The sequence below is a fragment of the Haliotis rubra genome, unplaced genomic scaffold (assembly GCF_003918875.1).
Source record: "Haliotis rubra isolate DU_JTF1 unplaced genomic scaffold, ASM391887v1 Scf31, whole genome shotgun sequence".
In the NCBI taxonomy this organism is placed as follows: domain Eukaryota; kingdom Metazoa; phylum Mollusca; class Gastropoda; order Lepetellida; family Haliotidae; genus Haliotis; species Haliotis rubra.
This window is the reverse complement of record NW_025766980.1, coordinates 3,643,221-3,670,429: the sequence shown is the minus strand read 5'-3', so window position 1 is coordinate 3,670,429 and position 27,209 is coordinate 3,643,221. Positions and strand designations below refer to the sequence as shown.

At 39.3% G+C, this 27,209-nt stretch overlaps 3 protein-coding genes and 1 long non-coding RNA gene across 4 annotated transcripts; 3 read left to right on the top strand and 1 right to left on the bottom strand.

The window, feature by feature from the left end:
- Nucleotides 1-7,838: 7,838 nt before the first annotated feature.
- LOC124283128 lies at nt 7,839-14,350 on the bottom strand. Its single transcript, XR_006900306.1, has 3 exons — nt 14,193-14,350; nt 9,902-10,087; nt 7,839-8,510 (listed from the first exon to the last, which is right to left on the bottom strand). It is a non-coding gene; the product is annotated as an uncharacterized LOC124283128 (long non-coding RNA).
- Nucleotides 14,351-19,922: 5,572 nt separating this feature from the next.
- Nucleotides 19,923-20,683, top strand: LOC124283127 (perlucin-like). The gene has a single exon (XM_046719158.1). It carries the CDS (start codon nt 19,998-20,000, stop codon nt 20,484-20,486), a length of 489 nt encoding a protein of 162 aa, XP_046575114.1. The 5' UTR covers nt 19,923-19,997; the 3' UTR covers nt 20,487-20,683.
- A 1,920-nt stretch (nt 20,684-22,603) lies between these two features.
- LOC124283155 (perlucin-like) lies at nt 22,604-23,540 on the top strand. The gene is given in 1 exon segment (XM_046719182.1): nt 22,604-23,540. A coding segment is annotated over 1 exon segment (492 nt). The 5' UTR covers nt 22,604-22,762; the 3' UTR covers nt 23,255-23,540.
- Nucleotides 23,541-25,674: 2,134 nt separating this feature from the next.
- LOC124283157 (perlucin-like) lies at nt 25,675-26,551 on the top strand. Its single transcript, XM_046719185.1, has one exon. It carries the CDS (start codon nt 25,734-25,736, stop codon nt 26,223-26,225), a length of 492 nt encoding a protein of 163 aa, XP_046575141.1. The 5' UTR covers nt 25,675-25,733; the 3' UTR covers nt 26,226-26,551.
- The last annotated feature ends 658 nt before the right edge of the window (nt 26,552-27,209 follow it).

Genomic DNA, 27,209 nt, shown 5'->3' with positions numbered 1-27,209 from the left:
CCCCACAGGTCACGTGACAACAAGCACGCATTTATCAGAGGCTGCTTCTAACACAGCTCCAACAGCAGGACTTGCCCTTACAGCAGTCACGGTAACCTCAACAACCGGTGCGGCTGCCATCTCAACCACACGCTTCTCAGGTTCTGACTCAGTGGGAGACGACACATCTGAAACTATAACTTCTACCACGATGTCTGCAGTGACGTCAGCTTTTGATACCACTTCAATCTTAGCCCCTAGCTTATCAGTTACATCCAACATCCCTTATTCTACAACGATGCCTGTGACGTCAACATCAGCACCGGATTCTGCTGAAACTCCAGCAACGGACTCATTTGCGACAAAGGCAACATCTGTTCAGCTGGATCACAATGAACAACCAGTCAGAAAGGTCCGTGAAGAATCCACCTGCTTCTGTATACCCAAAGGTCGCCTTGATAAATTGTCAGATAAGGCTGTTTCTGAGAAGAAAGCACATCTCCAGCAGAAGCTGCAAATAGACACAACCAATCTCACGAGCACCATCAACAAGAAGACCAGTGCAACAGACAACAGGCCGTCTTCTGCTGGAATCGGTTTTGTTTCACTTGCTTTTGTGGTATCATCTTTTCTACTTCTTATATTTTCAGACATGGTACACCTGGTAGCTGTCCTCATTCACATCTGTAAACAAAAGGCAGTCCACTTTGGAGATACCTAAATTGATATTCAAAGGATAACAATTATAATTTGTCTTTTTCAATTCGCTTTTTTAAGATAACTACTTTACGTCACCATATATTTGGATATGATGTGGATTTTATTTCTTGTCAAAAACGTGGCTGTACCTTCGAATGGGGTTGAAGTAGCGTGAAATTGTTGTCCCCTGAAAGGGTACATATAGAGTCCCAAAACATTTGAAGTAATGTTAAGGTTACAGTCTCACTTTAGTGACCCTACGAACTCTGTTAGATGCTACTCTCTGTCGACTGGCTATTATCTTTTGGGAATGTCAATCTAGGTGCATAAATGACCACATTCATCTGCACACAACAGACTGTATTGCTACGTGGGTTATGTTTATCAAGCTTATCATATGTTGTCTGTTGCTATGTATATGCTTGTTTTCGATTACACTCTGTTTTCGTTGTCAAATACGTATTGACGTTCTTTGCGCTTCGGTTTTGTGATTCTTACCTCATTGAAGCGAAACATACACACTGGCAATCCTTACTTATTCCCTTGATACAGTCCTCCTGGGAGGGTACGTAAGTCCCGAAACTTTCAAAGTAAATTTAAAACTTATCAGGATTTTAAGCGTAGAATTTTTGTGATTTTTAATTATGGCTAAATTTGACTATAATCGCTGAAGGGATGATGTAAATCCAGCTAGTCCATGTAGGTAACAGAGGTACTGTAAGTCCCCATGGTCCCTAGTATTGTGATCAACCTTCAGTTGTTGGTCATCTATAGCCCATTTTATATATTGTATTGTTGTCTTATTTTTATGATTGCGTACTAGTTTTAAATTAAGAGCTGTGATAGTCTAGTATTTGTACTGTCCTTCTACGACAGGCTTTTACATTCTAAGTTTATTGATTTTAATATTGACATAAGTTAAATTGTTCTCGTCACGATATGGCTGCAATATTGCTGATGTGACGCTAAATATTAACTCACTCACTCAATCATGTGAACTTGATGTCCTGTCACCTGTCAGCTTAAACCAGATTACGGACACACATAACTGGAACAGACTTAAGTGGAACCACTCAATTACATCAGTATACTTGGAGCGTCTACATAGTGAGTGGTGTAAAGATAAGCTGGATTGTGTGGTAAATCTGATTCATTCTGATATTAATGAAGCTATGGCTTTATTAATTGGAGTGTTACAGGATTGTGGAAGTTGTTTCGCTAGGACGCTACAAAAATCACCTTCTATCATGAAACAACCAAAGTGGTGGGATATTGAATGTGAACACTTAAAAAATCTTAAGTATAGTTTATTGAGAAATTTTAGACATAGTGACTCAGATGTAGACCTGAATATTTACCTAAAAGCCAAAAATATATTCAAATCAACATGCCACAAGAAGAAAAGTAAACAAGGAGAAAACAATGTGAAGAAGCTTTGTGATAATAATATTTCTATTTCAGATATGTGGAAGTCTTTAAAATATTTTAATAATAAATCCACTCAGACAAGTCCTGTCTCTCCAGATGAATGGATTCATCACTTTCAAGAACTCTTCACGAAAACAAACCATGAACTAAATGATGACTTTGAAGACTTTGTGAAAGATTTTATTGATAATGACAGTGAACCACATAATATACCAGATAGTATTGCAGACATAGACTATCCTATTTCATCAGAAGAAGTATTCTCGACAGTGAAACATTTTAAAACAAATAAAGCTCCAGGACCTGATGGAATAGTTATTGAAATGATTTTATCTGGACTCAACTGCCTTTTACCATATTTGGTTATTATATTTAATTATGTATTAGAGTCAGGTAGATATCCACAATCATGGTGTGATGCTATCATTCATCCTCTACATAAGAGTGGTAACACTTCAGACCCTAATAATTTCAGGGGAATCTGCCTTTTGAATATAATTGGTAAAATTTTTACCAATATACTTAACAAAAGAATTGTAGCTTGGGCAGAGGATCAAAGTAAACTTTTTTGAGGAGCAAGTTGGATACAGGCGAGGCTATAGTACAGTAGATAATATATTTATTCTTCAATCAGTTTTACAGAAATATTTATCAAAGAAAAAGGGTCGCATGTATGTAATATTTGTAGACTTTTCCAAGGCTTTCGACTCTGTGCAGCACTTCTTATTATTTTATGTCTTGTTAAAAAATGGTGTCTCTGGTAAAGTTTATGATGTCCTAAAGGCAATGTATTCACAATTACGATCTTGTGTAAATACTAGTTTTGGTTTGAGTGAATATTTTGACTGTAATGTCGGTACGAGACAAGGTTGTATGGTCAGCCCAACACTGTTTATTTTGTTTTTAAATGAGTTTATCGATATGATAAAGCAGTCAGACTGTAGAGGTATTTATGTTGGTAATTTTCTAGAAAATTTCACAACATTGTTATTTGCTGATGACATGGTAAATGCGGCGGATAGTGTATTTAGATTGCCACAGCAGATAGATATTTGATGTACATTCTGCAATAACTATGGTATGAAAGTAAACATGCAAAAAAAAGATTTTGGTTTTTAGAAGAGGTGGGATAATAAAATCATCAGAAAAATGGAATTCTGAAGGGCACGTTTTAGAATCAGTTTCTAATTATAAATATTTAGGCATTTATTTTACACCTGCTTTAAGTTGGGGAAAAGCCTGTCAACATTTATCTCAACAAGCAAAGAAGGGAACCTTTTCTCTTTTAAAGTTTATTAAGCGTTATAACATCAACACTTCCAAATCATTGTTTTTATTTGATAGAATGATTTTACCAATCCTTGTATACGGCTATGAAATTTGGGGATAACAAAATATGTCATGTATTGAAAGTATTCAACTTTATTTTTGCAAACAATTACTTGGTCTTTCAAGTAATACTAGTAATGCCGCAGTACTTGGTGAATTAGGAAGGTATCCATTATATGTAACGTATGTAACAAAATTCATTAAATACTGGTTGAAAGTATTGTCTATGCCAGATTGTAGATATCCACTTATTTGTTATAAAATTATGTACTCTCTTGATAATGTTGGTAGACAAACATGGGTTGGATTTGTTAGAGACATTTTGTTTGAGTATGGTTTTGGTTTTGCTTGGCTAAATCAAGGTGTTGGAAATGCGCATATGTATATGTTTTTAAATTCTTTTGTACAAAGACTCAAAGATGTCTCTTTTCAAAAATGGCTATGTAATATAAATGAAAATGTTAAACTAAGTTTCTATGAAAAATTTAAGTTCTCACTTCAACCTGAACCATATTTGATTAACATAAACACACAACTTTTTAAAAGGTTTTTGACCAAATTTCGCTGTGGGAACCATAATTTACGTATTGAGTCAGGACGTTGGGAAAGTATTTCAGTTGAAAATAGAGTGTGTTTACATTGTGAAAAGATTTATTCAATAAGATTGCTTGAGGATGAAGAACATTTTCTTTTAATTTGTCCATTGTATGAAAACTTAAGAAATGAATACGTACATATTGCAAAATATTATTATAATGTTACTAATATCATGTCAATTTGTAACAAGCAGCACGCCTTGAAGTTAGGAGCTTTTATATTTTACAGCTTTAAATTAAGACAAAACTGGACTGAAAACAATTGTAAATGATTTAAATGTATCATGTAAGCATATTTAAATGTTGTTGGTAAACCAATCAAATATTGTCACATGTCATAATTTATGTAATGGGGTACTCTGTCAAGTATATTAAAGGACTATGTATGTGAATTATGGGCCGGATGGCCTACATTTCTGAAATAAAATCAATCAAAATCAAACTCACTCACTCCCTTGATACAGGAAACCGCCTCCGTGGTGTAGTGGTAGAGCGTCCACCCGGAGAGCGGAAGGTTGCGAGTTAAACTACAAGACGTTAAAATATGGTACTTGTTGGTCACTGCCTGGCGCTCGGCATTAATGGGTACAACAAGGACTGGTCGGCTCGAAGTCAGTGTAATGTGTCTGAGTGGGGTATTCATGCTTAACTGCGGCATGGTATCTCAGTGAGCTGGCACTATAAAACCAGCTAAGTCCGGGCTAGTACAAGCAGCCACACATACACACGCATGCGCGTGATCATATGAGCGAAATATTATTAAGTACAGCGTTAAACCCAATTTCCCCTCATCAGGTATCATCAGGTATCAGCTTTACCCCTCAAATCAAACAACAGTAAATATTACGTCCACATAATCAGTTATACGTTTGAATGCGTGGGTTACAGATTATCAACGGCCTTTCATTTCCCTACGTATGTTTTGTATTATTTTAAATATTTATTAGACCTTTAAAACGTTTTATCACAACGTCGAAATCTGTGTCGGATGATTGTGCTTATTCATGATAAATGAAATGCCATTAAGAAAATGGTGAAAAGTAATTATATTTATATGGGTTTTTGTTGGGAGAGGTACACAAAGTACCTTTTTCTCGACTACCAGGTGTCCGATTTCAATTTTGTGGAAGCCGCGCTGGCTGAGTGGGTTAGATCGCGATCCGTAGGTCATTAAATGAGGAAGTACCATTTACTTAAATATTCCAGTTTCGGTCACTTTGATACTTTGTTAGCAGGTGTCTCATTTAACGCAAATTTTTTGCCGATTGGTATCTGACTGTCACATAATACACTTCTAGCGCCACAGTGAATGTTGAGATGTGTTATTTGGGACTTGAAGTGAAAACTAAATCAATCCTTGTTCAACGAGGGTTCTGACCAGTGAGCAACACTCACACTATACAGCACAAGAGTGCCAGGTTTACTGGCGCGGACACCTCACTGTGCCTGCACCTATTGTTCTTGGTAGAGGTTCAGTCGGCCATTGTAGATTGGTAAACAATGGGGGATTAACTATAGTTGCAGTGAAGTAGACTTGAAAAAAACCCAAAATATACATATTACAACAAATATACTATATACACCACAAATAGTGATGTAATTTAAAAATGTGCTGAATTATGCAGTTATGGAAGTAAAATTTATCAAATCACATATTATTTTTTTAAAATTCAACTAACCCATCAATTGCTGGAACAGACTTGCTTTTCATTGTGAACTTTCGTTTTCAAGTTAAATAAGAGTTCCTGAATGACAATAGCTTTGTTGTTTCCAGGATGGTTGTGAATATCACGATATGTTGTGGTGAAGTGGTTGGATGTGTTTATTGTTGCTGGGGCAGTTCTTTCTACAGCAACGCCAGTGCACAGTCGTGTTTCTTCTGCTCCTAACTGTAAATCTGTGACCATTACCAATCATATTCAGACATTAATGACACTGTGGTCACTCTGTGACATGCCAACTTTAATTAAACAGCCTATAACCCGAAATGTTGTAAACTGTGGCTTTTAATCCCTTGTAACAACATATAGGGTACCGGTACAGTGAGGTTAAACCTTACTGGGTATCGCAACTGTGTGACACGACAAGCTCATAAAACTCGATAGCAGTATGAAATCTTCAGTGGACTTGCAAGTCCACGGTAATGCTTCGTTACATGATGGTGGCTGAGACCAGTCAGATAGGTTATGACAAGCAATCATAAAATGCTACCGACCAACTCAGCAGTGATGTAGTGAATTGAAACGAAAACAATGAAACATTCAAATATTTATTATATAATATGTTGCTTCACGTCCCATTAGCACTTGTGAAGACAGGTATGGCAATCCCGCTCTTCACAACTCAAAACACTTTGCTACCGTACTCACAGACGCGTATCATGCATTAGGTATCACCTTTATATCTGCATGGTCATGACCAGTGTCGACATTTGTTTTAAATTATACTACAAACAAAAAATATGGGAACACCCTAAAATTCGATAGTCATATATAAACTGAAACGTAGTGAGGTCATTTATATTCCAAGGTAAATGCAACTTTTGTGTGCTTAATGGGCACTTTAAACGACATGTTGGAACATGCAGTGAACCAACTGATTCAATATTCGTTGAGTTTGAGTGAAATGAAACATTGTGAAAAAAGAGAAAAACAAGGGTGCTGAAACACACCAGCACCATGTTTGATTCAAACGCCCAAACACAACAGCCTAGTGCATGTGGAAGACAGACTTCCATTGAAGCTTGAGGTTCTATTATGAACAGTATAGACCAATGACAATGAATAGTAATCATTTACCCTACCTTACTCATTAGCATGTTTTGTAATATTTCTGATAGTCTAATGTCAGTGGCAAATATACAGGGAATTTAATTAAGCATCAACCATATATTTTTCGGACTGAGTAACTTTAATTAAAAGGTGCACCAAGGTTTCCACGAATGGTAATGAGGTCCATCTTGCAACCCAAGGAAATGTGGGTAACTGTCGTGACAGATGCATGTCTTTCGTTCCAGCTTCCAGGAAGTAACATTTTGCAGAGGTCCGATCTGGTCTAGTAGACAGTAGTAGAATATATTAACAAAGCCGATCTGGGGCGGTGGGGTAGCCTAGTGGTTAAAGCGTTGGGTCGTCACGCCGAAGACCCGGGTTCGAATCCCCACATGGGTACAATGTCTTACAGATCGCCATCATATAGCGGGAAAATTGTTGTTTGAGGTGTTAAACAACAAACATAACTTGCATTCCACCCGTTATTACAACAAACGTCTGTAGACTAAAGCAGCAGTGCAGAGTTTCGTTTCTATGAAACCTAAGATTCCATTTCGTTTCCAAGTCTGTTTACGTAATACTGGCAATTTCCTAACATGCGGTAATATAACTGGGATAGCCCATTGTTCAAGGTGGCGTAAACCAATAACACCCACCTATACCCCTGATTCACTCTCTTACTCACGCTACCAACCCCACCCCCTGATTTACCCACCCACTCACTCACTCAACCTCGAATCACCCCCTCTTGCTCACTCAAGTATACCAACAAAACATATATAGAAAAACAGACATGTTTTTTGTATAACATTTTTTATTATGACATATATACAAGTACTATATATATGGATTTCCACAATGTCTCTACATTAACGTGTGCCTGCATGTGAAGCCAGGATACCATACAAACAGTACCCCAGGATGAGCTACATCCAATCAGTTACGTTACTAGTATAGATTGTGCAGCTGTTCTGCATCACATGTTGGACAGTGTCGTGGCAATGATAGCACATTAGCAAATCCTTGTCATGTCTTCAAAATTTGCATTTAATTGTTCCCCAAAACGTGAAGAAAAAATGGTATGTCCGAACAGTCAATTTCTCTGAGTGATAATACATGGCCGTGGATATTGGATGGTTAACTAAAGAGATTAATCAATGATCTAATGCATGGACGTGTAGTTTCCTATGGTGAGTGCAATCCTTTAGTTATGACTATTATGCCATGTTCTGAGTATTTATGAAACAAATAAAGTATAAAAGGTAAACTACCATATGTCGTATGACATAATTACAACATCCCTGTACAAACACGCATTAGCCATTACAAGAGGGAAGAAATCTGACATTTGACTTTCGGGTATAGACAATAATAAAAACCGATGGTTTGTTCCGGATGAATAGATTTTCACTGCTCTAAGGCAGTATACAAAATGTGTTGTATAAGAAATGTACTGCCCCGTTATAACGTGGGCGGGAATTCATAAGACTGATGTCGCTTTTTGCGTAGATGCTTATCACAAAAATATTATCATAAAAGCCAAGTCATAAAAGTAACTTTTGAAAGTATATTGTCATCGTCCAGGGAGAAATTAGTGAGATGGGTTTTTTTAACATCCTCTCACATCGATACATGCAGTGTCCTTCTCTTCCGTGACGGTGTAACGAGATTGATGGGGATACATTATTGCAGGTCTACCCGGTTCCAGCTGAAACAGAAAATTGTGATCGTTGTATGACATAAATCAACATGAAACTACATCCAACGGTTGAAAATATACATCCACAATTCTCACCTTAATAACATTTTACGATTGTTTGTTTTTCAACCAACCCTCACATGGATTACAAACTATCTCAGCTATTCTGTACCACCTTCAAGGCACACTATTTTGTACCAGCATTTATGATTTGAAATGTATTCTGTCACGTAAAATGTTCCCTTTTAGACATTTTAGCCCCGCGTAGCCTGTGGTCAAGTAATAAAAAACACGGATCGTTGTCGGCAATTTGAGCGTACCATATCTGTATCATTACTTTATTTCAATGGTTTCTGCAATTTTAAATTTGACCTTTCCAGCGGGTTTTGGCAGTTCAAAAAATACAATATCCTTGGATCATGGATTCGTGGACAGGACAGGTAATACAAAACAATAAGAATGCACAATGCCAGTTAGAAATTAAAGCGGTCACATGTGACATGTTATATGTTACATTACACTTTCAAAGTACAGGTTCTAGTACTTTTGTTGGGTTGAGTCCCATTCGGGATTCGAACCTACACCCTCAGAGTCAGGCACATAATCCAGAAAACTTTCCCGCTGCGCAGAAAAACGCAGAAAAGCCCACATTAATCGTGGAAATAGCAACATAAACACATTACCTCGCTACTGAAACAGTGAAAACGGCAACGAAAAACTATGAAACTGCAACATTTTTTATATCAGCGAACTTTGACCTCTACTGCGCATGCGCATTACGATCTCGGCGCTTTCCAATTTCCGAGCAACCGTGAATCGCCTCGCGTAGAAAAAGTATTAAATATGTCGAAATAATTGCTGTCAATCGTTTCATACGAATGGAAAGTAAACCTTAACAAGTGTTCACACAAGTATCATGATGATAAATGCTAAATAACACAACAGAAATACTTAAAAAGGAATGTAACTTTTGTCCAAGCTGGAAAATGTCAACATGTCAACTTCCTCTTCCATGTGCGCATGCGCAAAATCGAAGTTGCGGGCTCCTCGTTTTATGATGCAGTGTTAGCGATTTAAAGTTGCCGTTTTTACTGTTTCAGTAGCGAGGTATTACATTTATGTTGCTATTGCCACGATTAATGTGGGCTTTTCTGCGTTTTTCTGCCCAGTGGGGAAGTTTTCTTTGGTAGGCCTGTAATCGCCAGCACACAAAGTCAGACACCTAACCCACTCAACTATCGCGGCATCCACGAAGTGCCTGACTCTGAGAGTGCAGGTTCGGCGAATATTGACGATCGCATGATGTGTTAAAGGGAAACAACTCTGCATAGCTCTTTGCGGTGCCTCTGATGACCGGATTCAAGACCTCCTCTAAGTGTAAGATGGTTCTGTTAGTTTACCAGTGACTCCGTGCATCTGATAGTTCCCGCTTCTTGCTCTCCTCTTCTTGATGCTGCTACCGCGACACGTGGAGTCGTACAACAGAACTGCTACAACGAGGATCAGCAGGGTTGCAACAGCAGCAATGGCCCCATAGTTGGCCTCGTCAGAGGCTAAAACTTGTTCCACTTTGTCCGACATGTTTGCTGGAAAAGAACATATTTATATAATCTTCATGGAATACTAGTACGTTACGATCTGCTGTGTGTATGTCGCATTTGCCTGATGCTGGTATCGTTGTTCATGCTATAGTCCGTTTGGCTCAAAAGCGGACAGATGAATAGAAATCTAACTGGGAAACTAATAAACATATAATACGCAATGAAACACTGATCATAATCAAAACATCAGACCAACTCTGTGAGGTTTTTTTTTGCAGAATTTATGTCCTAAAAAAAACAGTTGTTTAACAAAATGTCATTAAAATATTGACCCAGTTCATTATTTGTTACGAGGGAGGAGTGCAAAGAGAGGAACAGCCAGGTGTTCGAGAAAGGATAGAGATGGTACAGCACAGATTAATGAATCAATGACTTTGTCGGCACTTGTGCTCGTGCTTCTCGTACACCTGGTTGTTCTCTCTTTGTTAATGAACATTATATGTTCGGATATGTGGGTGTTATTGAGCAATCGGTTCCCGGAAATTCTAACATTTGAAACACCCGGTTCCGCCTTAATACCCTAAATTAAACATTTCATAACTTTTTTTTAAAACTTTAGGACTGCAATATACTTGAAGATTCACTGTTCATTTTGTCAGCTCATTTTGAGACCAATCGAAAAACGTATGTGAAAGTCACCAACAACGGGTAGACACACGGGATATGCAAGTTATAAATATAACCCATTTGTCATATGACCCATTTGTCTAACCCATGCAAGCGACCTTCTTGGGCTTGCACTTGTATTGTTGCATTCCGTCTCGATCCCCGGTGTTATTGTTCGGTTTGGACGATATGAATATATGCATAAGTGCCCATAAAATGTCCTGTGCATGATGATGGGGTAAGCAGAAAGGGAATTCTCTCGACTCCAATTGGGATTTTCCAACATGGCATTTCACGAGTGTTGAAAGTAGTCCTCTTTGATGGGCGCGGCCGTATGTTTTACATTCATTGGGAAATGAAAGCAATGACACGTGCACGGTTCACGTAATCTGAATACAGGAATTACAATGGATATAACGCAATTAAAGACTTTGTATTATCATTTCCTCGCATTATGGGTTTTCGGACATTTTCTTTGTTCGTCGTTTGTCGCCACATTTACAACTATAAAACACGTCACTATAGCTTATAAAAGATGACTTTGTGAGCTGATATGTTTTGACGTGAGTGGTTGTTTGATGTGTCCAGACGTGTTTGGATGTAAAGTCGTTTGTTTTCAAGTGTGTTGATGTTGATGCGTTTGTAGGTAGGCATATCTTTGTTTGGGTGGGTGTGCATTTATGTGGATGTGAGTTAATGTGTTATAGGTTTTAGGGTGTGAGTTGTTATATTTGAGCGCGTGTGTTTTTATTTTTGAACTTGGTGTTTATAAATGGACGCGTGTAGATGTGAGTTGCTGTGTGTGGATGTGGGTTGATGTTTAGATGTGTTGATGTCAGTTGATGGGTGTGAATGTAGGTTGATGTGTGTGTGTGTGTGTGTGTGTGTGTGTGGAGAGAGAGAGAGAGAGAGAGAGAGAGAGAGAAAGAGAGAGAGAGAGAGAGAGACGTTTTTCAAAGATATAATATATTAGTTTGTAACAAATGTAATTTAAACTTGCTTGAAGATCACATGTTGCTAATATGTCCATTTTACAACCGATGCAGATCCGAATGTATTCGTACCTATTTCTACAGCCCGCCTTCACGTGTCAAATTTCGAGCCCTTATGAAGATACAAAATATCAATGTTCCTAAAGGGATATGTATATTCCTGAAGCAAAATCTACGTTAGCACGATGTGTATTATCATGTATTATATTTCAACTCTACACACCATGACAATGTTGTAATACCTGTTGTATTTTTGGCCACATGGCCTTTAATTCTGAATAAAGTGATCGGATCTTTGAATGTGGGTTGATGTCTATATGTGGACGTGTGTTGATGTAAAGTGTTTTTTGTGGATGTGGGTTGACGTTTATATGTGGGCATGTGTAGATGTGAGTTGTTGTGTGTGAATGTGGGTTGATGTTTAGATGTAGACGTGTGTAGATGTAAAGTGCTGTTTGTGGATGTGTGTGGATGTTTATATGTGGGCATGTGTACATCTGAGTTGTAGTGTGGGTGTAGGTTGATGTTTAGATGTGGACGTGTGTAGGCGTGAGTTTTGTGAATGTGTGTTGATGTTTAGATGTGGAGATGTGTAGATGTGAGTTTTGTGAATGTGGGTTGATGTTTAGATGTGGGGGTTTGTAGATGTGAGTTGTAGTGTGCGTGTAGGTTGATGTTTAGATGTGGAGGTGTGTAGGTGTGGGTTGTGTGGGTGTAGGTTGATGTTTAGATGTGGACGTGTGTAGGTGTGGGTTGTAGTGTGGGTTGATGTTTAGATGTGGGCATGTGTAGATGTGAGTTGTGGGTTGATGTTTAGATGACGTTTATGGATGTGTGTGGATGTGGGTGGGTGGGTGCGTTTAAATGTGGGTTTATGTCTGTGGGTGTGGATTTATGGTGTGGGTTGGTTTTGATGAACATGGATATGGTTGTGTGAGTTTTAATGTGTTTGGATGTGTGTTGCAATGGAAGAAAAAACATCGTGTTATCGCCCAAACTGTAAAGAACTCCTATAATGTGCACGTGAGCAGTGACGCGGATCCAAGCTCCGAGCTGTTCAACGGGAACTGCCACAGCTTTCAATGCTTTGAAATATACCAGTCAGCTGATAATTGTTAAGAAGCTATACAAAGTTTGGCCTATATAGTGGAATACCTTTATTCCCGCGACTGAGTGACACAGCAAGATGTCGTCCTAACTCAACACCACTTTCCTACAATCCGGAATCTGTCATTAACGTCTGATTCAATATCAAGATGACATGTCCCTGTCTTATGTGGACGGGACAAACCAGTGACTGGAGTTCGATCCAAACCATCATGACACGAAGACCGCCAAGTGATATCCTTTGATCGCCTGAACGCATGTAGTCGCCTCATTACCCAGGGACATATTTTAACTCTCCCTCCCCATAAGGAGTCACTGACATGCATTATCTGTAGTCGCTCAGATGTAATTAATTTCTGTTGATTTCCAACTGATTATCTATTGTATACAATGACCACATAGTTTTAATGTTTAACAAATATTAATCACATTAACAGGGTATGTTACTAATGTCATTAAATGCGTCTCTGTTTTAACGTGTATTAGGGGCTGTAGGTATCCTATTGATTAAAGCATTCGCTCGTCACGCCGAAAGTCCGAGTTCGATTCCATCCATGGGTGCAATGCTTGAAGCCAGTTTCTGGTATCCTCCCATGACAGTTCTTGTATTTTGCAACAACCCTACGTAAACAACACTGAACGTATTTACGACAGCATATGCACATGTATCACAACGAAACGTGTAGAATTATAAGAATTATAAGATATTTGTGAAAAGAAATAGTAATGTCATTGCCAATGTCATTTAAACAAAGCGCTTCAAGTGGAGTTACCTTAAAGCGTGTATGTATTTCACAATTAGACAGGTTCAGGTGTATGTATCCTGGTACACAATGCTAGGTCACAGGAGTGAGTGTTTTGCACGGCAAATGTCAGTCTTGTATGACTAATGGCTTGTACTGACGTCGATGTTGGTTGACCGGGCTGTCCGCGAAAGCAATACCTACAATTGTTAAGTGGCGACGATGTGGCGTGTTGCAAGAAAGACAAATAAATTATTTCGTTTACAAGATACTATAGACTGGAAATGTTACATAGGTACGTTAACCTATCACAATAAAGACGGAGATGTAGACATAGCTATGTACTGATGCAGTGAATCTATTACGTCGTTAATTCCCCCAAACGTACATGAATATATGGTAGTATATCAATATCAGATAGGAAAATATCCTCACATCAACATCAGTTGGTCACATACAAGCGCTGCAAGACAAGTTGCAAATGCGTATGGTTAAGTTGTAGCCGAATGTAAAGCTTCTGTAATGGCGTCTGACAAACGCTGCAACGGAAATGTCGTCGACATGTTACCTGTCCCAGGTTAGACCTGAGCTCCATACAACTGCAACCTTCCTTGAATCTATATCTAAAACATTTAGGCTTACCTTATCGTGAATTATACGAACGTCCAAAATAACTTGTACCAGAAGGTGTTGTGAGACAAGGTGTGTCTCTCAGACCCGTCAGTTTACTGATCAGATTTACATTCCAAACCATTCAAGCGGAAACTCCCCGATATAGCATGAACGAGGTCGTCTTTACAATTTAGGCAAACATGAAAAGCTTTCCATCCGGGTCTCCACCATGCAGTAAACATAACCCGTCCTGCGGGGTTACTGCCTGCATTGTTTGTATACCTTAACCTGGGTGAGTGCGGAGACATGCACTCGTAGTGTGAAGCCTTTAGCATCTGAGAAGGCGGACATTATTTAGATATACGTTAAAACAATATCAAGGACATGATGTGCGCAAATTGTGCTGAATATATTATTTTTATACAATGTATCTTTCGGGATCGGTGATACAGATTATTCTATTTTTTATAATCCTGAATAAAATACGCAGTGGCGGAAAGTTCACCTTGTAACAATGATAGGGTTAAGCCAGTCGTGTCGTATGAGGCTTGGGTGGTATGCACAAGAATAGACGCACTGATGCTTCATGAATATAGTTTTGCGTTGAGTTTAGCAATATCCACGGTGGGTGCTCCACACCGTGTCCTAGGTGGATGAGCGCTCTAACCACCAGGTTACCCCACCACCCCTGATAGTCTAGGGTAGATACATAACATTGCATTGTCTGTGTTTCTAGCTCAGAGAAAGTAACAACAGTTTGTAAACTTAGTAAAACATTCAAATATTCATTATTCGTAAACTGTACTTGGAAAGTTGGAGGGGTGCTCTTCCCCTTTTGGAAAAGAGCTCGAACATATATACACTGTGGAGTTGCGTAAATGTAATGAAAGCAATTATAACACTATGTCTAACTCAGTGTTGTTTTCACAAAAGCAATATGATATTCAACCAAAGTGTTTCGAAATTTGTTTGCTTTCATGCAACAGAACTTTACACATAGAAATCTTGCATTCATTATCCATATGGAGCAAATAAGCAATTTCTTAAATCACGCGAAGCACATATGATGCATTGCTGTAATGTAAATACCATTTTGACATAAAATAGACACGATTTTATATTTTAAGTATAATGATGTCGCACAGAGAGAGAGAGATGGGGGTGTGTGTGTTGAGATTTCCATACGTTATTTGTGTTTACATCCATTTTCAGCTGTATATATCAGTGATATCATGGCATGAAAATGATGATGATTATAGGTGTGGACAGCTACCACTTTGGTGAAACCCATGAGCTCGGGTATGGTGCTCACAGGTCAAAACCCGGTATATATCCTGGATTCGAACCACTACTAACACGTGCTCTGGACGCAGTTTCTGTTTGGGTGTTTGTTTGGAGGGTGGGGAGTGTAGAATTTAAGCGACATCAAGACCAATCCTAACCCTTACAAGAAACTATGGTTTGGCGAATTGGTATTTTGTTATACACAATGCCAAGCAATGACGATAAACCTAAACAACGAATAAACTGTCAAACTGACTGTCTAAATCATAATTAATTCATTAAGCAGTAAAACCAACAATGTGAGGATGTGTTTTTTGTCTTACACGAATACATTAAAGTGAGATAAGGACATGAATACTGTTGACAGTTTAGATCAGTGTTTGCTCCCGTGGTCTGTGTCAGGTTGTTCTGCATACACCTCACCGACAAAGTCTGTCACTGGTTACAGTAGACGATAGTGTGACTGAAACTGGCAGATACCATAGAGACATGGAGCTGAAAACAAGCACCGACATACTTTAACAGTGAACCAGAGGAACAAATCATCACGCACATTTAGGACAGATGACTTTTTAAAACATTATACCCAGCGTTTATAATGTTATGATCCTTGTTAATATTAAAACAACAAAGAACTACAAAACGTTTAAAGAGTGAACTTACAACTTGCTTGCGTACATGTGTATTTGCCAGTAATAAATCTATGTACTTACTTTAACGAAACATATGAATAGTGGGATGCCCATTACCTACACTAGTAGTTTCGATCTTACTGCGTGAAACAAAGTGCAGAGAATTCAAAACCCAACTGTAGTTTCTTCTTTAAATTGCAATATTTCAGCTCCGCGCAAGTGTAAATGTATTTACCCACGCTTTCTCGTGTTCACATCAGGTGCTGTGTGCTGGCAACTAACACGTACAGTGTAATAGCTGGTGGAAGCATGACTGGTACCTTTTAGGGCAGCTTCTTTTAATTGGGACAAATGCGTCAACCTGACGTTGTCTCCGCGAGGTCTTAGCGCTGTCACGCCACTGTGTGAAACTTCAATACCACAATTAAACATTGTGCGACATTACAACACTATCGTGAGGCACTAAGCTGCTATGACACAATGCAGTATTATTGCTATCATCACATTGTGTGATACTAGAGCACTGAGATGCCTCACCAAAATATATTGAGAAACAAAACAGTCCACAATCTCGCCACCAATTACATACTTGCTATTTGGCTTTGGGATATTATATTTAAAAATCATCTAGGTGTAACCTGTTCTTTATTTCTTTGTTTATAGAAAATATAAGCATGAGAGTAAAATGATAAAGGATAAATACACTTCACATGAACACGCACTAGCGAGTGAGTGAGTGAGTATGATTTTACGTCGTTTTGAGCAATATTCAGGCAATATCACAGCAGGGAACCGAACCCGGAGATAAAAAGTAAAACAAATGGGAATCGTCAGACTGCAACATACCAAAACCAATTTGCTTGAGGTTGGCAGATAGTATGTAGAAACTTTAACATAAAACCGCTGCATTTGTATCATTTTCTAGGTGGGTTTGACTACTTTTTCAACGCCCCTCGCAACTGATTACATATTTCGTGGAGAGTTTTGCTGCTGGGTTGAAAGATGAGATATGATCAAGAAGGGACTTGAAACACTTCGGCCAACGTGTCCTTGTCGCTTTAGTCCATACTAGATAACCTATTCAGGTAAAGCCGTGGGAAGCGACAAACACAAAAACGTTCCAATCAACGTTACACAAAACGCACTGAAGCATCGTTTCAAACACACAGTCATGTTCAAGCTGTCTGGTGTAACTGTAATCCTCATCTTGGCTACAACCACGCGTGTGGTGTGGTGTGAGTCCTGTCCTAGACTAACAACTAGTCTCTGAAATGAACATATTTTACTGGGAAAAAAGTTCATAGTAAAAAAAATATATATATAATGAAAAGGAGCCCTGAGACTTTCTTCATTTTCTGAAGCTGAGGAAATCTAGACTTGCCACATTTTCTAGACTTGTGTGGGCTTTCTTGGATATATTTACTTCAGGGTCTGTACGACAGACTAGTCCTGTCCCAACGGCTTCCTGTGCCACGACAACTCCTTCTACAGCCTCATCCGTGTCCAAGCATCATGGGCGGAGGTGGCCGCGCAAGATGGGAACCTATGGGAACTGTCAGGCTATTTTAAAGGCCCAAATCCGCCCTACACAGAGGAAGCCTCGGAACACATCTTTGTGGAAAGTGTCAGGTGTCGATTTTCACGTGGAAACTATAACTAAGCCAATAAAACTTTAAGGAAAAGTGAGTGAGTGAGTGACATACAAACAAGCAAGAATAGGTTTTAAAATCCATCCAAATAACTGCAATGTAATCATAATGACAGTACACGATATGGTGGCAATACAAAATTTAAAGGTACTTCCATTACAAAGCCAGTGTAGAATAATATAGCATTGGAAATATCAATAAATCAATGGTAATATTTTTTCACCTGGCAGTAAGAGTAATCAAGCAGGGTGAAAACAATGATCTTCACGCCATAATTTGTCGAAAGGTAATGTGAGAATTGAAATGAATAACACTGCCATATCACAAAGGTTGTCTCAAGGTGAAGACTCTACACTAAAAACTGTTATCGTGACATCTTGGTACCTTGACATCATATTAGCTACTTAACTTTGAAACTGGGTTTATTTGCCTTCATAGATTCTCTGTAAATTGTCACACATTATATCCTCAAGAGATTTCTAATATATTTAACACCCAGTCCATTTGTACGTCACTACCTATGTAATTGTATTATTCTTCGGGAGCGGCATTGATATAAGCATGTTTATATTTGTTTGCCAATCCCGTCATGATCATGTGAATACATATGCTTAAGCCACAGTAAAAACTGATAGTGTATGGATAGGCGGTTAGATGGACTTGGTAAATATCCAAACCACCACTACCTGGTGGAGTATGAGGCTGACACATATTGAGTCCCTTGAGACAGTATTGTGTTTCTAATTTAAATGTAAGAGTTTGTTTGTTTGTTTGTTTGAATATCGCAGTATGTTTTAACACTGAATTGATTGGACCAGTTACCCTGGTAATGCCAGTGCATGTTCAGAATGTGTAAGACGTATGATACTTCGGGATATGCAGCTCCTGGGGAAATGCTTACAAGAGATGTATGTGGCATTTCAAAATTCCGTGTAATAACATGGATAGTGATCCATAATAAATCATACCGACGATGATTCACTGTTTCAATTTTTAATTCGAAAATTCTTTCCCCATCTTACGTACACGCGTAAATTCGTCAATTTAACTGTCTGTAACAGTGATATATTTAACGGCAATTTGAAAAGGCTAAATGCTTTAATATTACTGTCAATTGGCACAATTGTGATGTACATCAGTGTTGAGAAAGAGTATATGGGACAACTCCTCCTTTTCTAACAGTGAAAGGTAACATCGTGTCTCATGGTTATGACTTGATCAACGAGTTGTGACCTAGAGCTGGTTTAAGCTCCTGTGAAGGTTGAGTTTGAAAAGAATAGAATGTAATGTGTATTTGCCCCTTGAAGTGTTGTTGAAAATATCTATGGTCAGAGTGTGAGTTTCAGGCTATAATGTTATATAATGAAATTTGGTAGCGCCGTGGGCTGACACCATCAAAACAGGCACTTGACCAGACTACTTCAAATAGCCACACAAAATTACGTGCGAGTACATCGCCATAATGTTAATTTTTACATCAGAGTAATAATCATAAAGGCTACGTTAAACCCCATTTCACCTCACCGCAAGTGTACACCTCCTTCAAAAATGCGGAGTCAGTACTGCGACTGTAGATTTGAAAATATTCACGTAAGTGCCAGGGATAGCGTTGATCTATCGCCAAATGGCTCATGCGATGCGAAATGTTACACCAGTCACTCACAACGTTCAAGTCGTAATGTTAAAACACTCATTTATAGAGTGCACCATAATGATCTTTTTGTTAATCACTGCTTCTGGAATCAAATACAGTTTCATAAGGAGCACAACTTTTGCCAAAGTGGAATGAAAAGCGAGACCTGGTCAGAATTTCACTTTGTCGCACTTTATTGATGTGGTGCCGTTGTGCCGTGGTACCGAGGTTAATATTGCTACTTTGGGCAATTTTGTGAAGCGACAATGCAACAACACGACTACGTCCCTCCTTGGATGCCGTAGATTCCCCGGATTTACTTATATTATCACTGGCGCAGACAAGACAGTTTGAAATTAAGATTGTGGGAGCCATTGTTTGGTTTGACAACTTAAATTGGTCGACGCACATTGAAGGTCGTTCATTGTTTAAAAGGGGAATCAATCTCAAAGTCCAAATTTATAACGGTTTAACTCTTGAAACAATGAGTTGTTGACATTTAAGTCAAGGGCTTGAGATTGCATTGACAATAAAAGGGATAAAGCAAGGAGGGTTACCATTCAGGGGTGTACCTTCAGTGACAAAACGTCCTATAGTGAGCTACAGTACAGAGCGTCTGATCTGAAGCACGACAACAATGTGGATCCCATCTGTGACGTTCCTTCTCTTCCTGGCTGTTACGAAGATTTCAGCTGAAAATTGCCCTAGCGGGTTCACACGTCAGGTTGATTCCTGCTACAGTCTTATACGCTTTACAGCCACATGGGCGGATGCGGCTGTGTACTGTCAGGCCATAGGTTCCCATCTTGCATATGTCGAAACAGCTGCTGAACAGACTTTTCTGGAAGGGTATCTCAAGCGAGAATCATCAACTATACAGTCCTCTGGAGTCTGGCTGGCTGGTTTGACCTACCTGACAGAAAACGAGTGGCAGTGGGGCTTTAAAGGCGGGCGCATCGCCAATACGTGGTGGTCTCCGGGAAACCCAAATCATGACGGGGACCAGTTTTGTCTCATGTTGTATAAACCTCAGGCATTCAAGTGGGATGATGCTGATTGCAGCTACCCACATTACTTCCTGTGTGAGCTTGAGCTCAAAGATGTACCTAACATTACAGGAAAATAACATTTCTGTTCAGCTAAAGGGTACGTAACAAATGTCTACTCAGCGGACACTACTGGACATCGTCCTGGACACAGTAAATATGTGAATGACTTATTCCGTGTTTAGAAAAGGAAGACATTCATTATTTGTGAACTGGTTATCTTTTTCGCTATGTTTTATGTCGTTTTAGTTAGACAATAAACCAGTCATGAAAAGTATTGATAGTTTGATAGTATTTATGCACTCGACAGATATTATGGCTGATGGTTTGGATCGCTATTAATATCCCGCTCCAACATGGTACCCCGTCATAAAAATTTAATGAAAAGTTAAGTTTATTTGATTATTTTATGTTTACTAATCAGGAAATTGTAAAAGTCACTACATGAGTTAGTTCTAGTGTTGAAAACTTCTGCTTTGCATAGTGTATTCCATCACCTTTAGAGCCTCCGTTGGTGTGTGAAACTGTGACATAAAACCGTCAATATTTTATGCTACTGCATAACATGTCAAACCTCAAGAAATATACCTCTGCTGTTTTCCTGTTTTCACAATACAAAATACCAAGGAATAAGGGTTCAAAGGTGTGCTTACCTGTGTTATTAATGAGCAGGGATGTAAGCGATATTTATTGCAAAGTAACATTTGGAGCATGTTACAAATTCGTTACAGATATAGATACATTCCTGAAAGATTCTGTACAGCCACGTCATCAGGTTATAAACTGTGTTACTTTGTTAACATTTTGATCGTAGAATAATGTGGACATACACATATAAAGTGATGTCTATCTTCACATCAAACATTTTTTTTCGAAATCTACATAGTCTATGTTCCAACAAAATACTTATATACATGTCTGTTTCAGTAAATATATCATGTGAGCTACAACGAAATCAATAGAGATAGGCATGTCGCTTTAACATGCCAGTACTCTTAGCATACAATGATCTTTTAACGTTTTTCACACTGTTGTCTACCGACTCAAACACAAGCCTGATTGTACACAGAGCGACCTTTCAGCTCTGATAGGACATAAGTCTTCGGGGAGCATTGAGGTTCCATGCTTCAACACAAGATCACACATAACAGAAACATGATTAATCGAAAATACACGATGTCTTTTATAAAGAGGCCAAATGTAACAAATGTTATATTTGTAAATCCCAAAGTGTATAGAGTGGTATCCCAAATATAACATTTGTTACATGATTAATCACGCGCATAGGTTTGCACAGACAAAGTGAGTGAGTGAGTGAGTGAATGTACCTTTACACAGCTTTTTAGCAAAGTTAAAACAATATCCCGACGAGGTAAGTAAAAATGGCCACACACTGTACCTATGTGGAGAACTTAACCCGGGTTTTCAGTGTGACGAGCAAACGCTTAAACTACTACGCCCGTTAACAATGAATAGTAGACGTACACTACTATTGCATTTAAATACAATTCCTTTGTTGTTTATGGTCTGAAAACGTTTTTCTTACGATACTAATCTTAGTGTCCTAACAATCCTTTAGTTTACTGTTTTCGGCAACACTTGAATATACATGTAATCTCAAAATCAGTGTAAAATCAGAGATATCTTTGTAGACATTATGCATGCTAGTGCATAATCTATACACGATTTATATATGTTATGTTAGATAGATTAGATACGATCACTTTAGGCGTAGACATCAAGTGTCTACACTTATTACGTGACACAAACACATATTAAAGTGTGTGTGTGTATGTGTGTGTGTATGTGTGTGTGAGAGAGAGAGAGAGAGTGAGTGAGTGATACAATTTACTGTTGGGCCCATTCGCTTCGTAATAAGGTAGTTGTGTGCGTCCACTGCTAAGAACAGTGGTATTAAAGGGAGCCCCGTTACCGCTAACAGTGCAATGTACATGCATTTATATGGTTGATAGCCTATGATGTCATTTGGATTCTGTGACCCTATACAATCACAGTAACATTCAGAAAGAACATCTAAATGTGTTCGTCGATTTCATTTAACTTAAACATATATGATATACAACTTGTTGCTGTTATCACACAACTAATATGTCTGAGACCTTTATGTTTGTATGAAAAGTTAAGGGAAAGGGACACGATTCAGACCATAGTTTGGTTGCTACCCGACATTCAGGTTATGCTGACTGATACAGCAAACAGGGTGCACCTCTCTTGCATCGTGGTGGTGTAAATCAATACCAAGTCTGCACTTTTAACCTGTAGCTGTGTCGCAGGGGTAGAGATTGTGTTGAACAGGTAAACTTGAAGCCACACTGGTTGCAAGTGTTCTTAAAACATGTTTTACTCATCAATAAGTATCACTGTCCTCTTGGGATTTATGCACGTGGTTTCCAGTGACTGTCCCAACGGCTTCCTGCGCCACGACGACTCCTGCTACGGCCTCATTCGTTTCGATGCATCATGGGCAGAGGCAGCCGTGTACTGTCAGGCTATAGGCTCCCACCTGGCTTACGTGAAGACGCCCTCGGAACAGACATTCCTTGAAGGTTAGCTCAAACGAGAAGACTCTACTATAACTACTGATGGAGTCTGGATCGGTGGGTTGACATACCTGATAGAGAACGAGTGGCAGTGGGGATTTCAGAACACCCGAATCGCCAGTACCTGGTGGGCTCCTGGGGAGCCAGATCATGTTCACAATATCCAGTTCTGTCTGATGATGTACAAGAAAGGCGACTACCGGTGGGACGACAATCAATGTCAGGCCAAGGAGTTTTTCTTATGTGAACTGGAGCTTGAGTCCACCCCTGGAATAGTTGGGAAATAACAGTGTAAGAAAGTCCGACTTTTCCTTACTACTAGTAATGTGTGGCATAGTTTAAAATGTGCCTTTTAATAATTACTGACGGATACATTGATTGTATACTCCAGTGATGCCACTGCATGATTGTAAAATTATTTATGATCTCTGTTCATTCTGAATATGCATAACCTCTGGAAATTCTGAAAAGGACATGGACAAAGTATTATCAGTTGTTATTTAAATAAGTCAGTGTATTAGCATGCATAAGTCATTGTAAATAATGCCAGAACATTAAATGTTTAACGAGTTTGATTGCTTGCTGTTCGATTTAAACAGCCCATTCAAACAGAACATCTGAGAACTGCTTGAAACGGTTTTGGGCTTTCACCGTGTGATTGCAGACATGGAACTGTGTTCATTTGGTGATTGAAACGATAACAATTTACGGTGAATTTCTGTACTTCTTGAAGTGTTACTTGCCCAATTTGCGGTTATTATTTTGGGAAAAACGTTTGTCCTATTACTGCCATCCGTGTCCAAGCATTGTGGGCATGGGTGACAATGTACTGCTATACGCTCCCACCTGGCTTACTTGATTACGGCCTCGGAACAAGCTGGCCAGTACCGATCGACTAGCGACATAGCTATAGTTTATAATGAACTGGAGATGATACTGTCACTTATCGCTCTCACTCATTTTCAAAGCATTATCTTACTGGGCATATCCTTCGTTTTGCACTGCTGATGTCACCTTAAAGCTACGGGGTCTATGCCTGCTGTTGGTTGATAAGGCGGATAGGTTTGTTGTTGATTTACAGATAGGAACCCCTCCTGTATGACATTCAATTTATGTTTCGTAGCTAGTTACAAAACTCGGTAATGCTTCGTAATGTTTCGTTTAGCTTGTCTCAAGTTATAAGTTATCTTGCATCTCGGGTGTATCAGCAAACCAGACATATATTGCATTATAAGCCGATCTGAGATACTGCTGCTATCTGACTCATTAAAACAAACTCTGTGACTTACATCAACTAAAGGAATTCTTAGACAATGCAACACGATCAGACACTAGAACACTCTGACACACTACAATATGATCACATGTTACAACAAGACACAACAGAGGTCAAAGAGCATACAGCACAACAACGTGAGACACCAAGGAACAATCGGACACTTTGTTGTGGTGGTATATCAGGGGGTTTTGTGAGCTGTGAGACACTGGATGTTTTTATACTATAATCCACAATAATCGTACACTTGCTTGTACATTTAGAGTTTAAGGTTATCAGTTGAAATTTCAAATGTCTGACAGCGACAGGTTAGATAAGTGGGACAAGCTTGGGGCATATCAACACCACGATGCAGTATAACATTCCTCGGAACTAGAACAAGATCAGATGGTACAGCGATATGTTTCTTTCATTAGGCCATGATTGTTTGGTTGTTACCCTACATTCAGGTAATGACTAACACAGCAAACAGGGGGCACCTGTCTTGTTTCGTGGTGGTATAAATCAATGCCAGATCTGCACTGTCGGCCGTTTACCTTAACACAGGCTTGCTGCACCACGAGGCTGAGATGGCAGTTTCCCAACTGGCAGTGTCCCACGCGGAGACAACCTCGGAACAATTTTTTTAACATTCCTTCAAGGTCACCTCAAACGAAAAGACTTTACTGTAACGACAGCATTTCGCTGGGTTGTCGATTTTATATGTCCTGCTGATCACGCTTTGGCCAGAATCAAATGCTTTTGCAACGGGATGTTCACCTTGTCTGTCCATCTGCCAGTTTCATTGGCTGTCTAACAAAAAACGTTAAACAGGCAACACTGACAAGACGATATACCGAGTGCCCGCTGCTAAGGCAGAAATACCTTTATAGGGTATAGTTATGTCAGGATTTTTCAGGATGAACACATATCCGAGTGCGTGTGTGTGTGTATGTGTGTTGTGAATAATTAATAATTAATATGTTGTGTGCAGCATTAACACTGTCGGAGAAGGCGAGATACAACTTACTGTGGGGCCCATTCGTGTTGTTATAAGGAAGTTGTGTGCGTCCACTGCTAAGAACAGTGGTATTACAGGGAGCCCTGTGTTGTCATTTGGATTTTGTGACCCTATACAATCACGGTAACTTTTTGAAAGAAGATTCCACGTCTTCGTCGATTTCATTAAACTTAAAAATATATAATATATAACTTGTTGCTGTTATCACACCACTAATATTTCTGTGACCTTTATGTTTGTATGAAATGTTCGAGGAAAGGGACATGTTTTAGACCATATTTTCGTTGCTACCCGACATTCAAGTTAGGCAAACTGACACAGCAAACAGGGCACCTCTCTTGCCTCGTGGTGGTATAAATTAATACTAAGTCTTCACCTTAAGCCTGTAGCTGTGTAACAGGGATAGAGCTTGTGTTGAACAGGTAAACTTGAAGGCAACGCCAATTCGAAACATTCAAGCAGATTCAGCGGTTGCATGTGTTCTTAAAACATGTTTTACTCATCAATAAGTATCACTGTCCTGCTGGCAGTTGTGAACGTGGTTTCCAGTGACTGTCCAAACGGCTACCTGCGCCACGACGACTCCTGCTACAGTCTCATCCGTGTGCAAGCATCATGGGCGGAGGCAGCCGTGTACTGTCAGGCTATAGGCTCCCATCTGGCTTACGTGAAGACGGCTTCGGAACAGACATTCCTTGAAGGTTATCTCAAACGAGAAGACTCTACTATAACTACTGATGGAGTGTGGATAGGTGGATTGACGTACCTGATACAGAACGAGTGGCAGTGGGGATTTCAGAACACCCGAATCGAAAGTACCTGGTGGTCTCCTGGACAGCCTGATGATTATCACAATATCCAGCTCTGTCTGATGTTGTACAAGGGAGAGAGCTATCGGTGGGACGACAAAGAATGTAACTTCAAGGAGTTTTTCTTATGTGAACTGGAGCTGAAGTCCACCCCTGGAATAGTTGGGAAATAACAATGGAAGAAAGCCCGGCTTTGAGGATAACAGTTCTTCTGTCCCGAGAAACACTGTTTTTCTAGTAGTAATGTACATCATGGTTTTAAATGTATTTTGTAATACATAATGTGTATAATTACTGACGGATACATTAATTGTAAACTCCAGTGATGCCCCTACATGATCGTAAAATATTTATGATCTCTGTTCATTCTGAATATGCAAGCCTCTGGAAGTTTGAAAAGGACATGGACATAGTATTATCACTTACTATTTACATTAGTTGATGTATTAACATGAATAGTTCATCATTAATGATACTAGAACATTAAGTATTCAACGCTTTTCGTCGTTTGTTCGATTTAATTAGTCGATTTATCCTGTTCCGGTTCTGCTCAAACTGAACATCTAAGAACCATTTGAAACGGGTCTAGGTTTACACCATGGGATTGCACGACCATATTACCAACCAGTGTCGTGACCATATTACCAGTCAGTGTCGAGACGCCATATCTGGTGCACCTCCTTGATAACTACAAGGCTTACGTGACACCACACTATCCTGTCCTCATGAGGTTGAAACATTGAACTGGCGGGTTGACTTGGTGCTTGAGACGATAACAATGTACGGTGCATTTGTCGTCCTCAAATGTTACTGGACCATCAGTTATCATTTCTGGGTAGATTGGGGAAGGCGTTTCCCAACTGCTGCCATTTCTACATAAATCACCTACAGTTGTGTCAGAGAAGGGGAAGGGGTGGGGGGTCGAGAAGAAGGGCTGAGTTTAACTATGTACTGCTCATTGTGACAGTCAATCCGTTGGCAGCGGTGAATAAGGCACCTAATCGCCAGCGCACGGTGGAAGCCGCGTTGGCTGAGCGGGTTAGACGGCTGACTTTGTGTGCCGGCGATTAGGTACCTTACTCTGGGGGTGTGGGCTCGAATCCCGGATGGGACTCAAAGCACCAAAACATTACTAAGAAAGTGCAATCCCAAATATA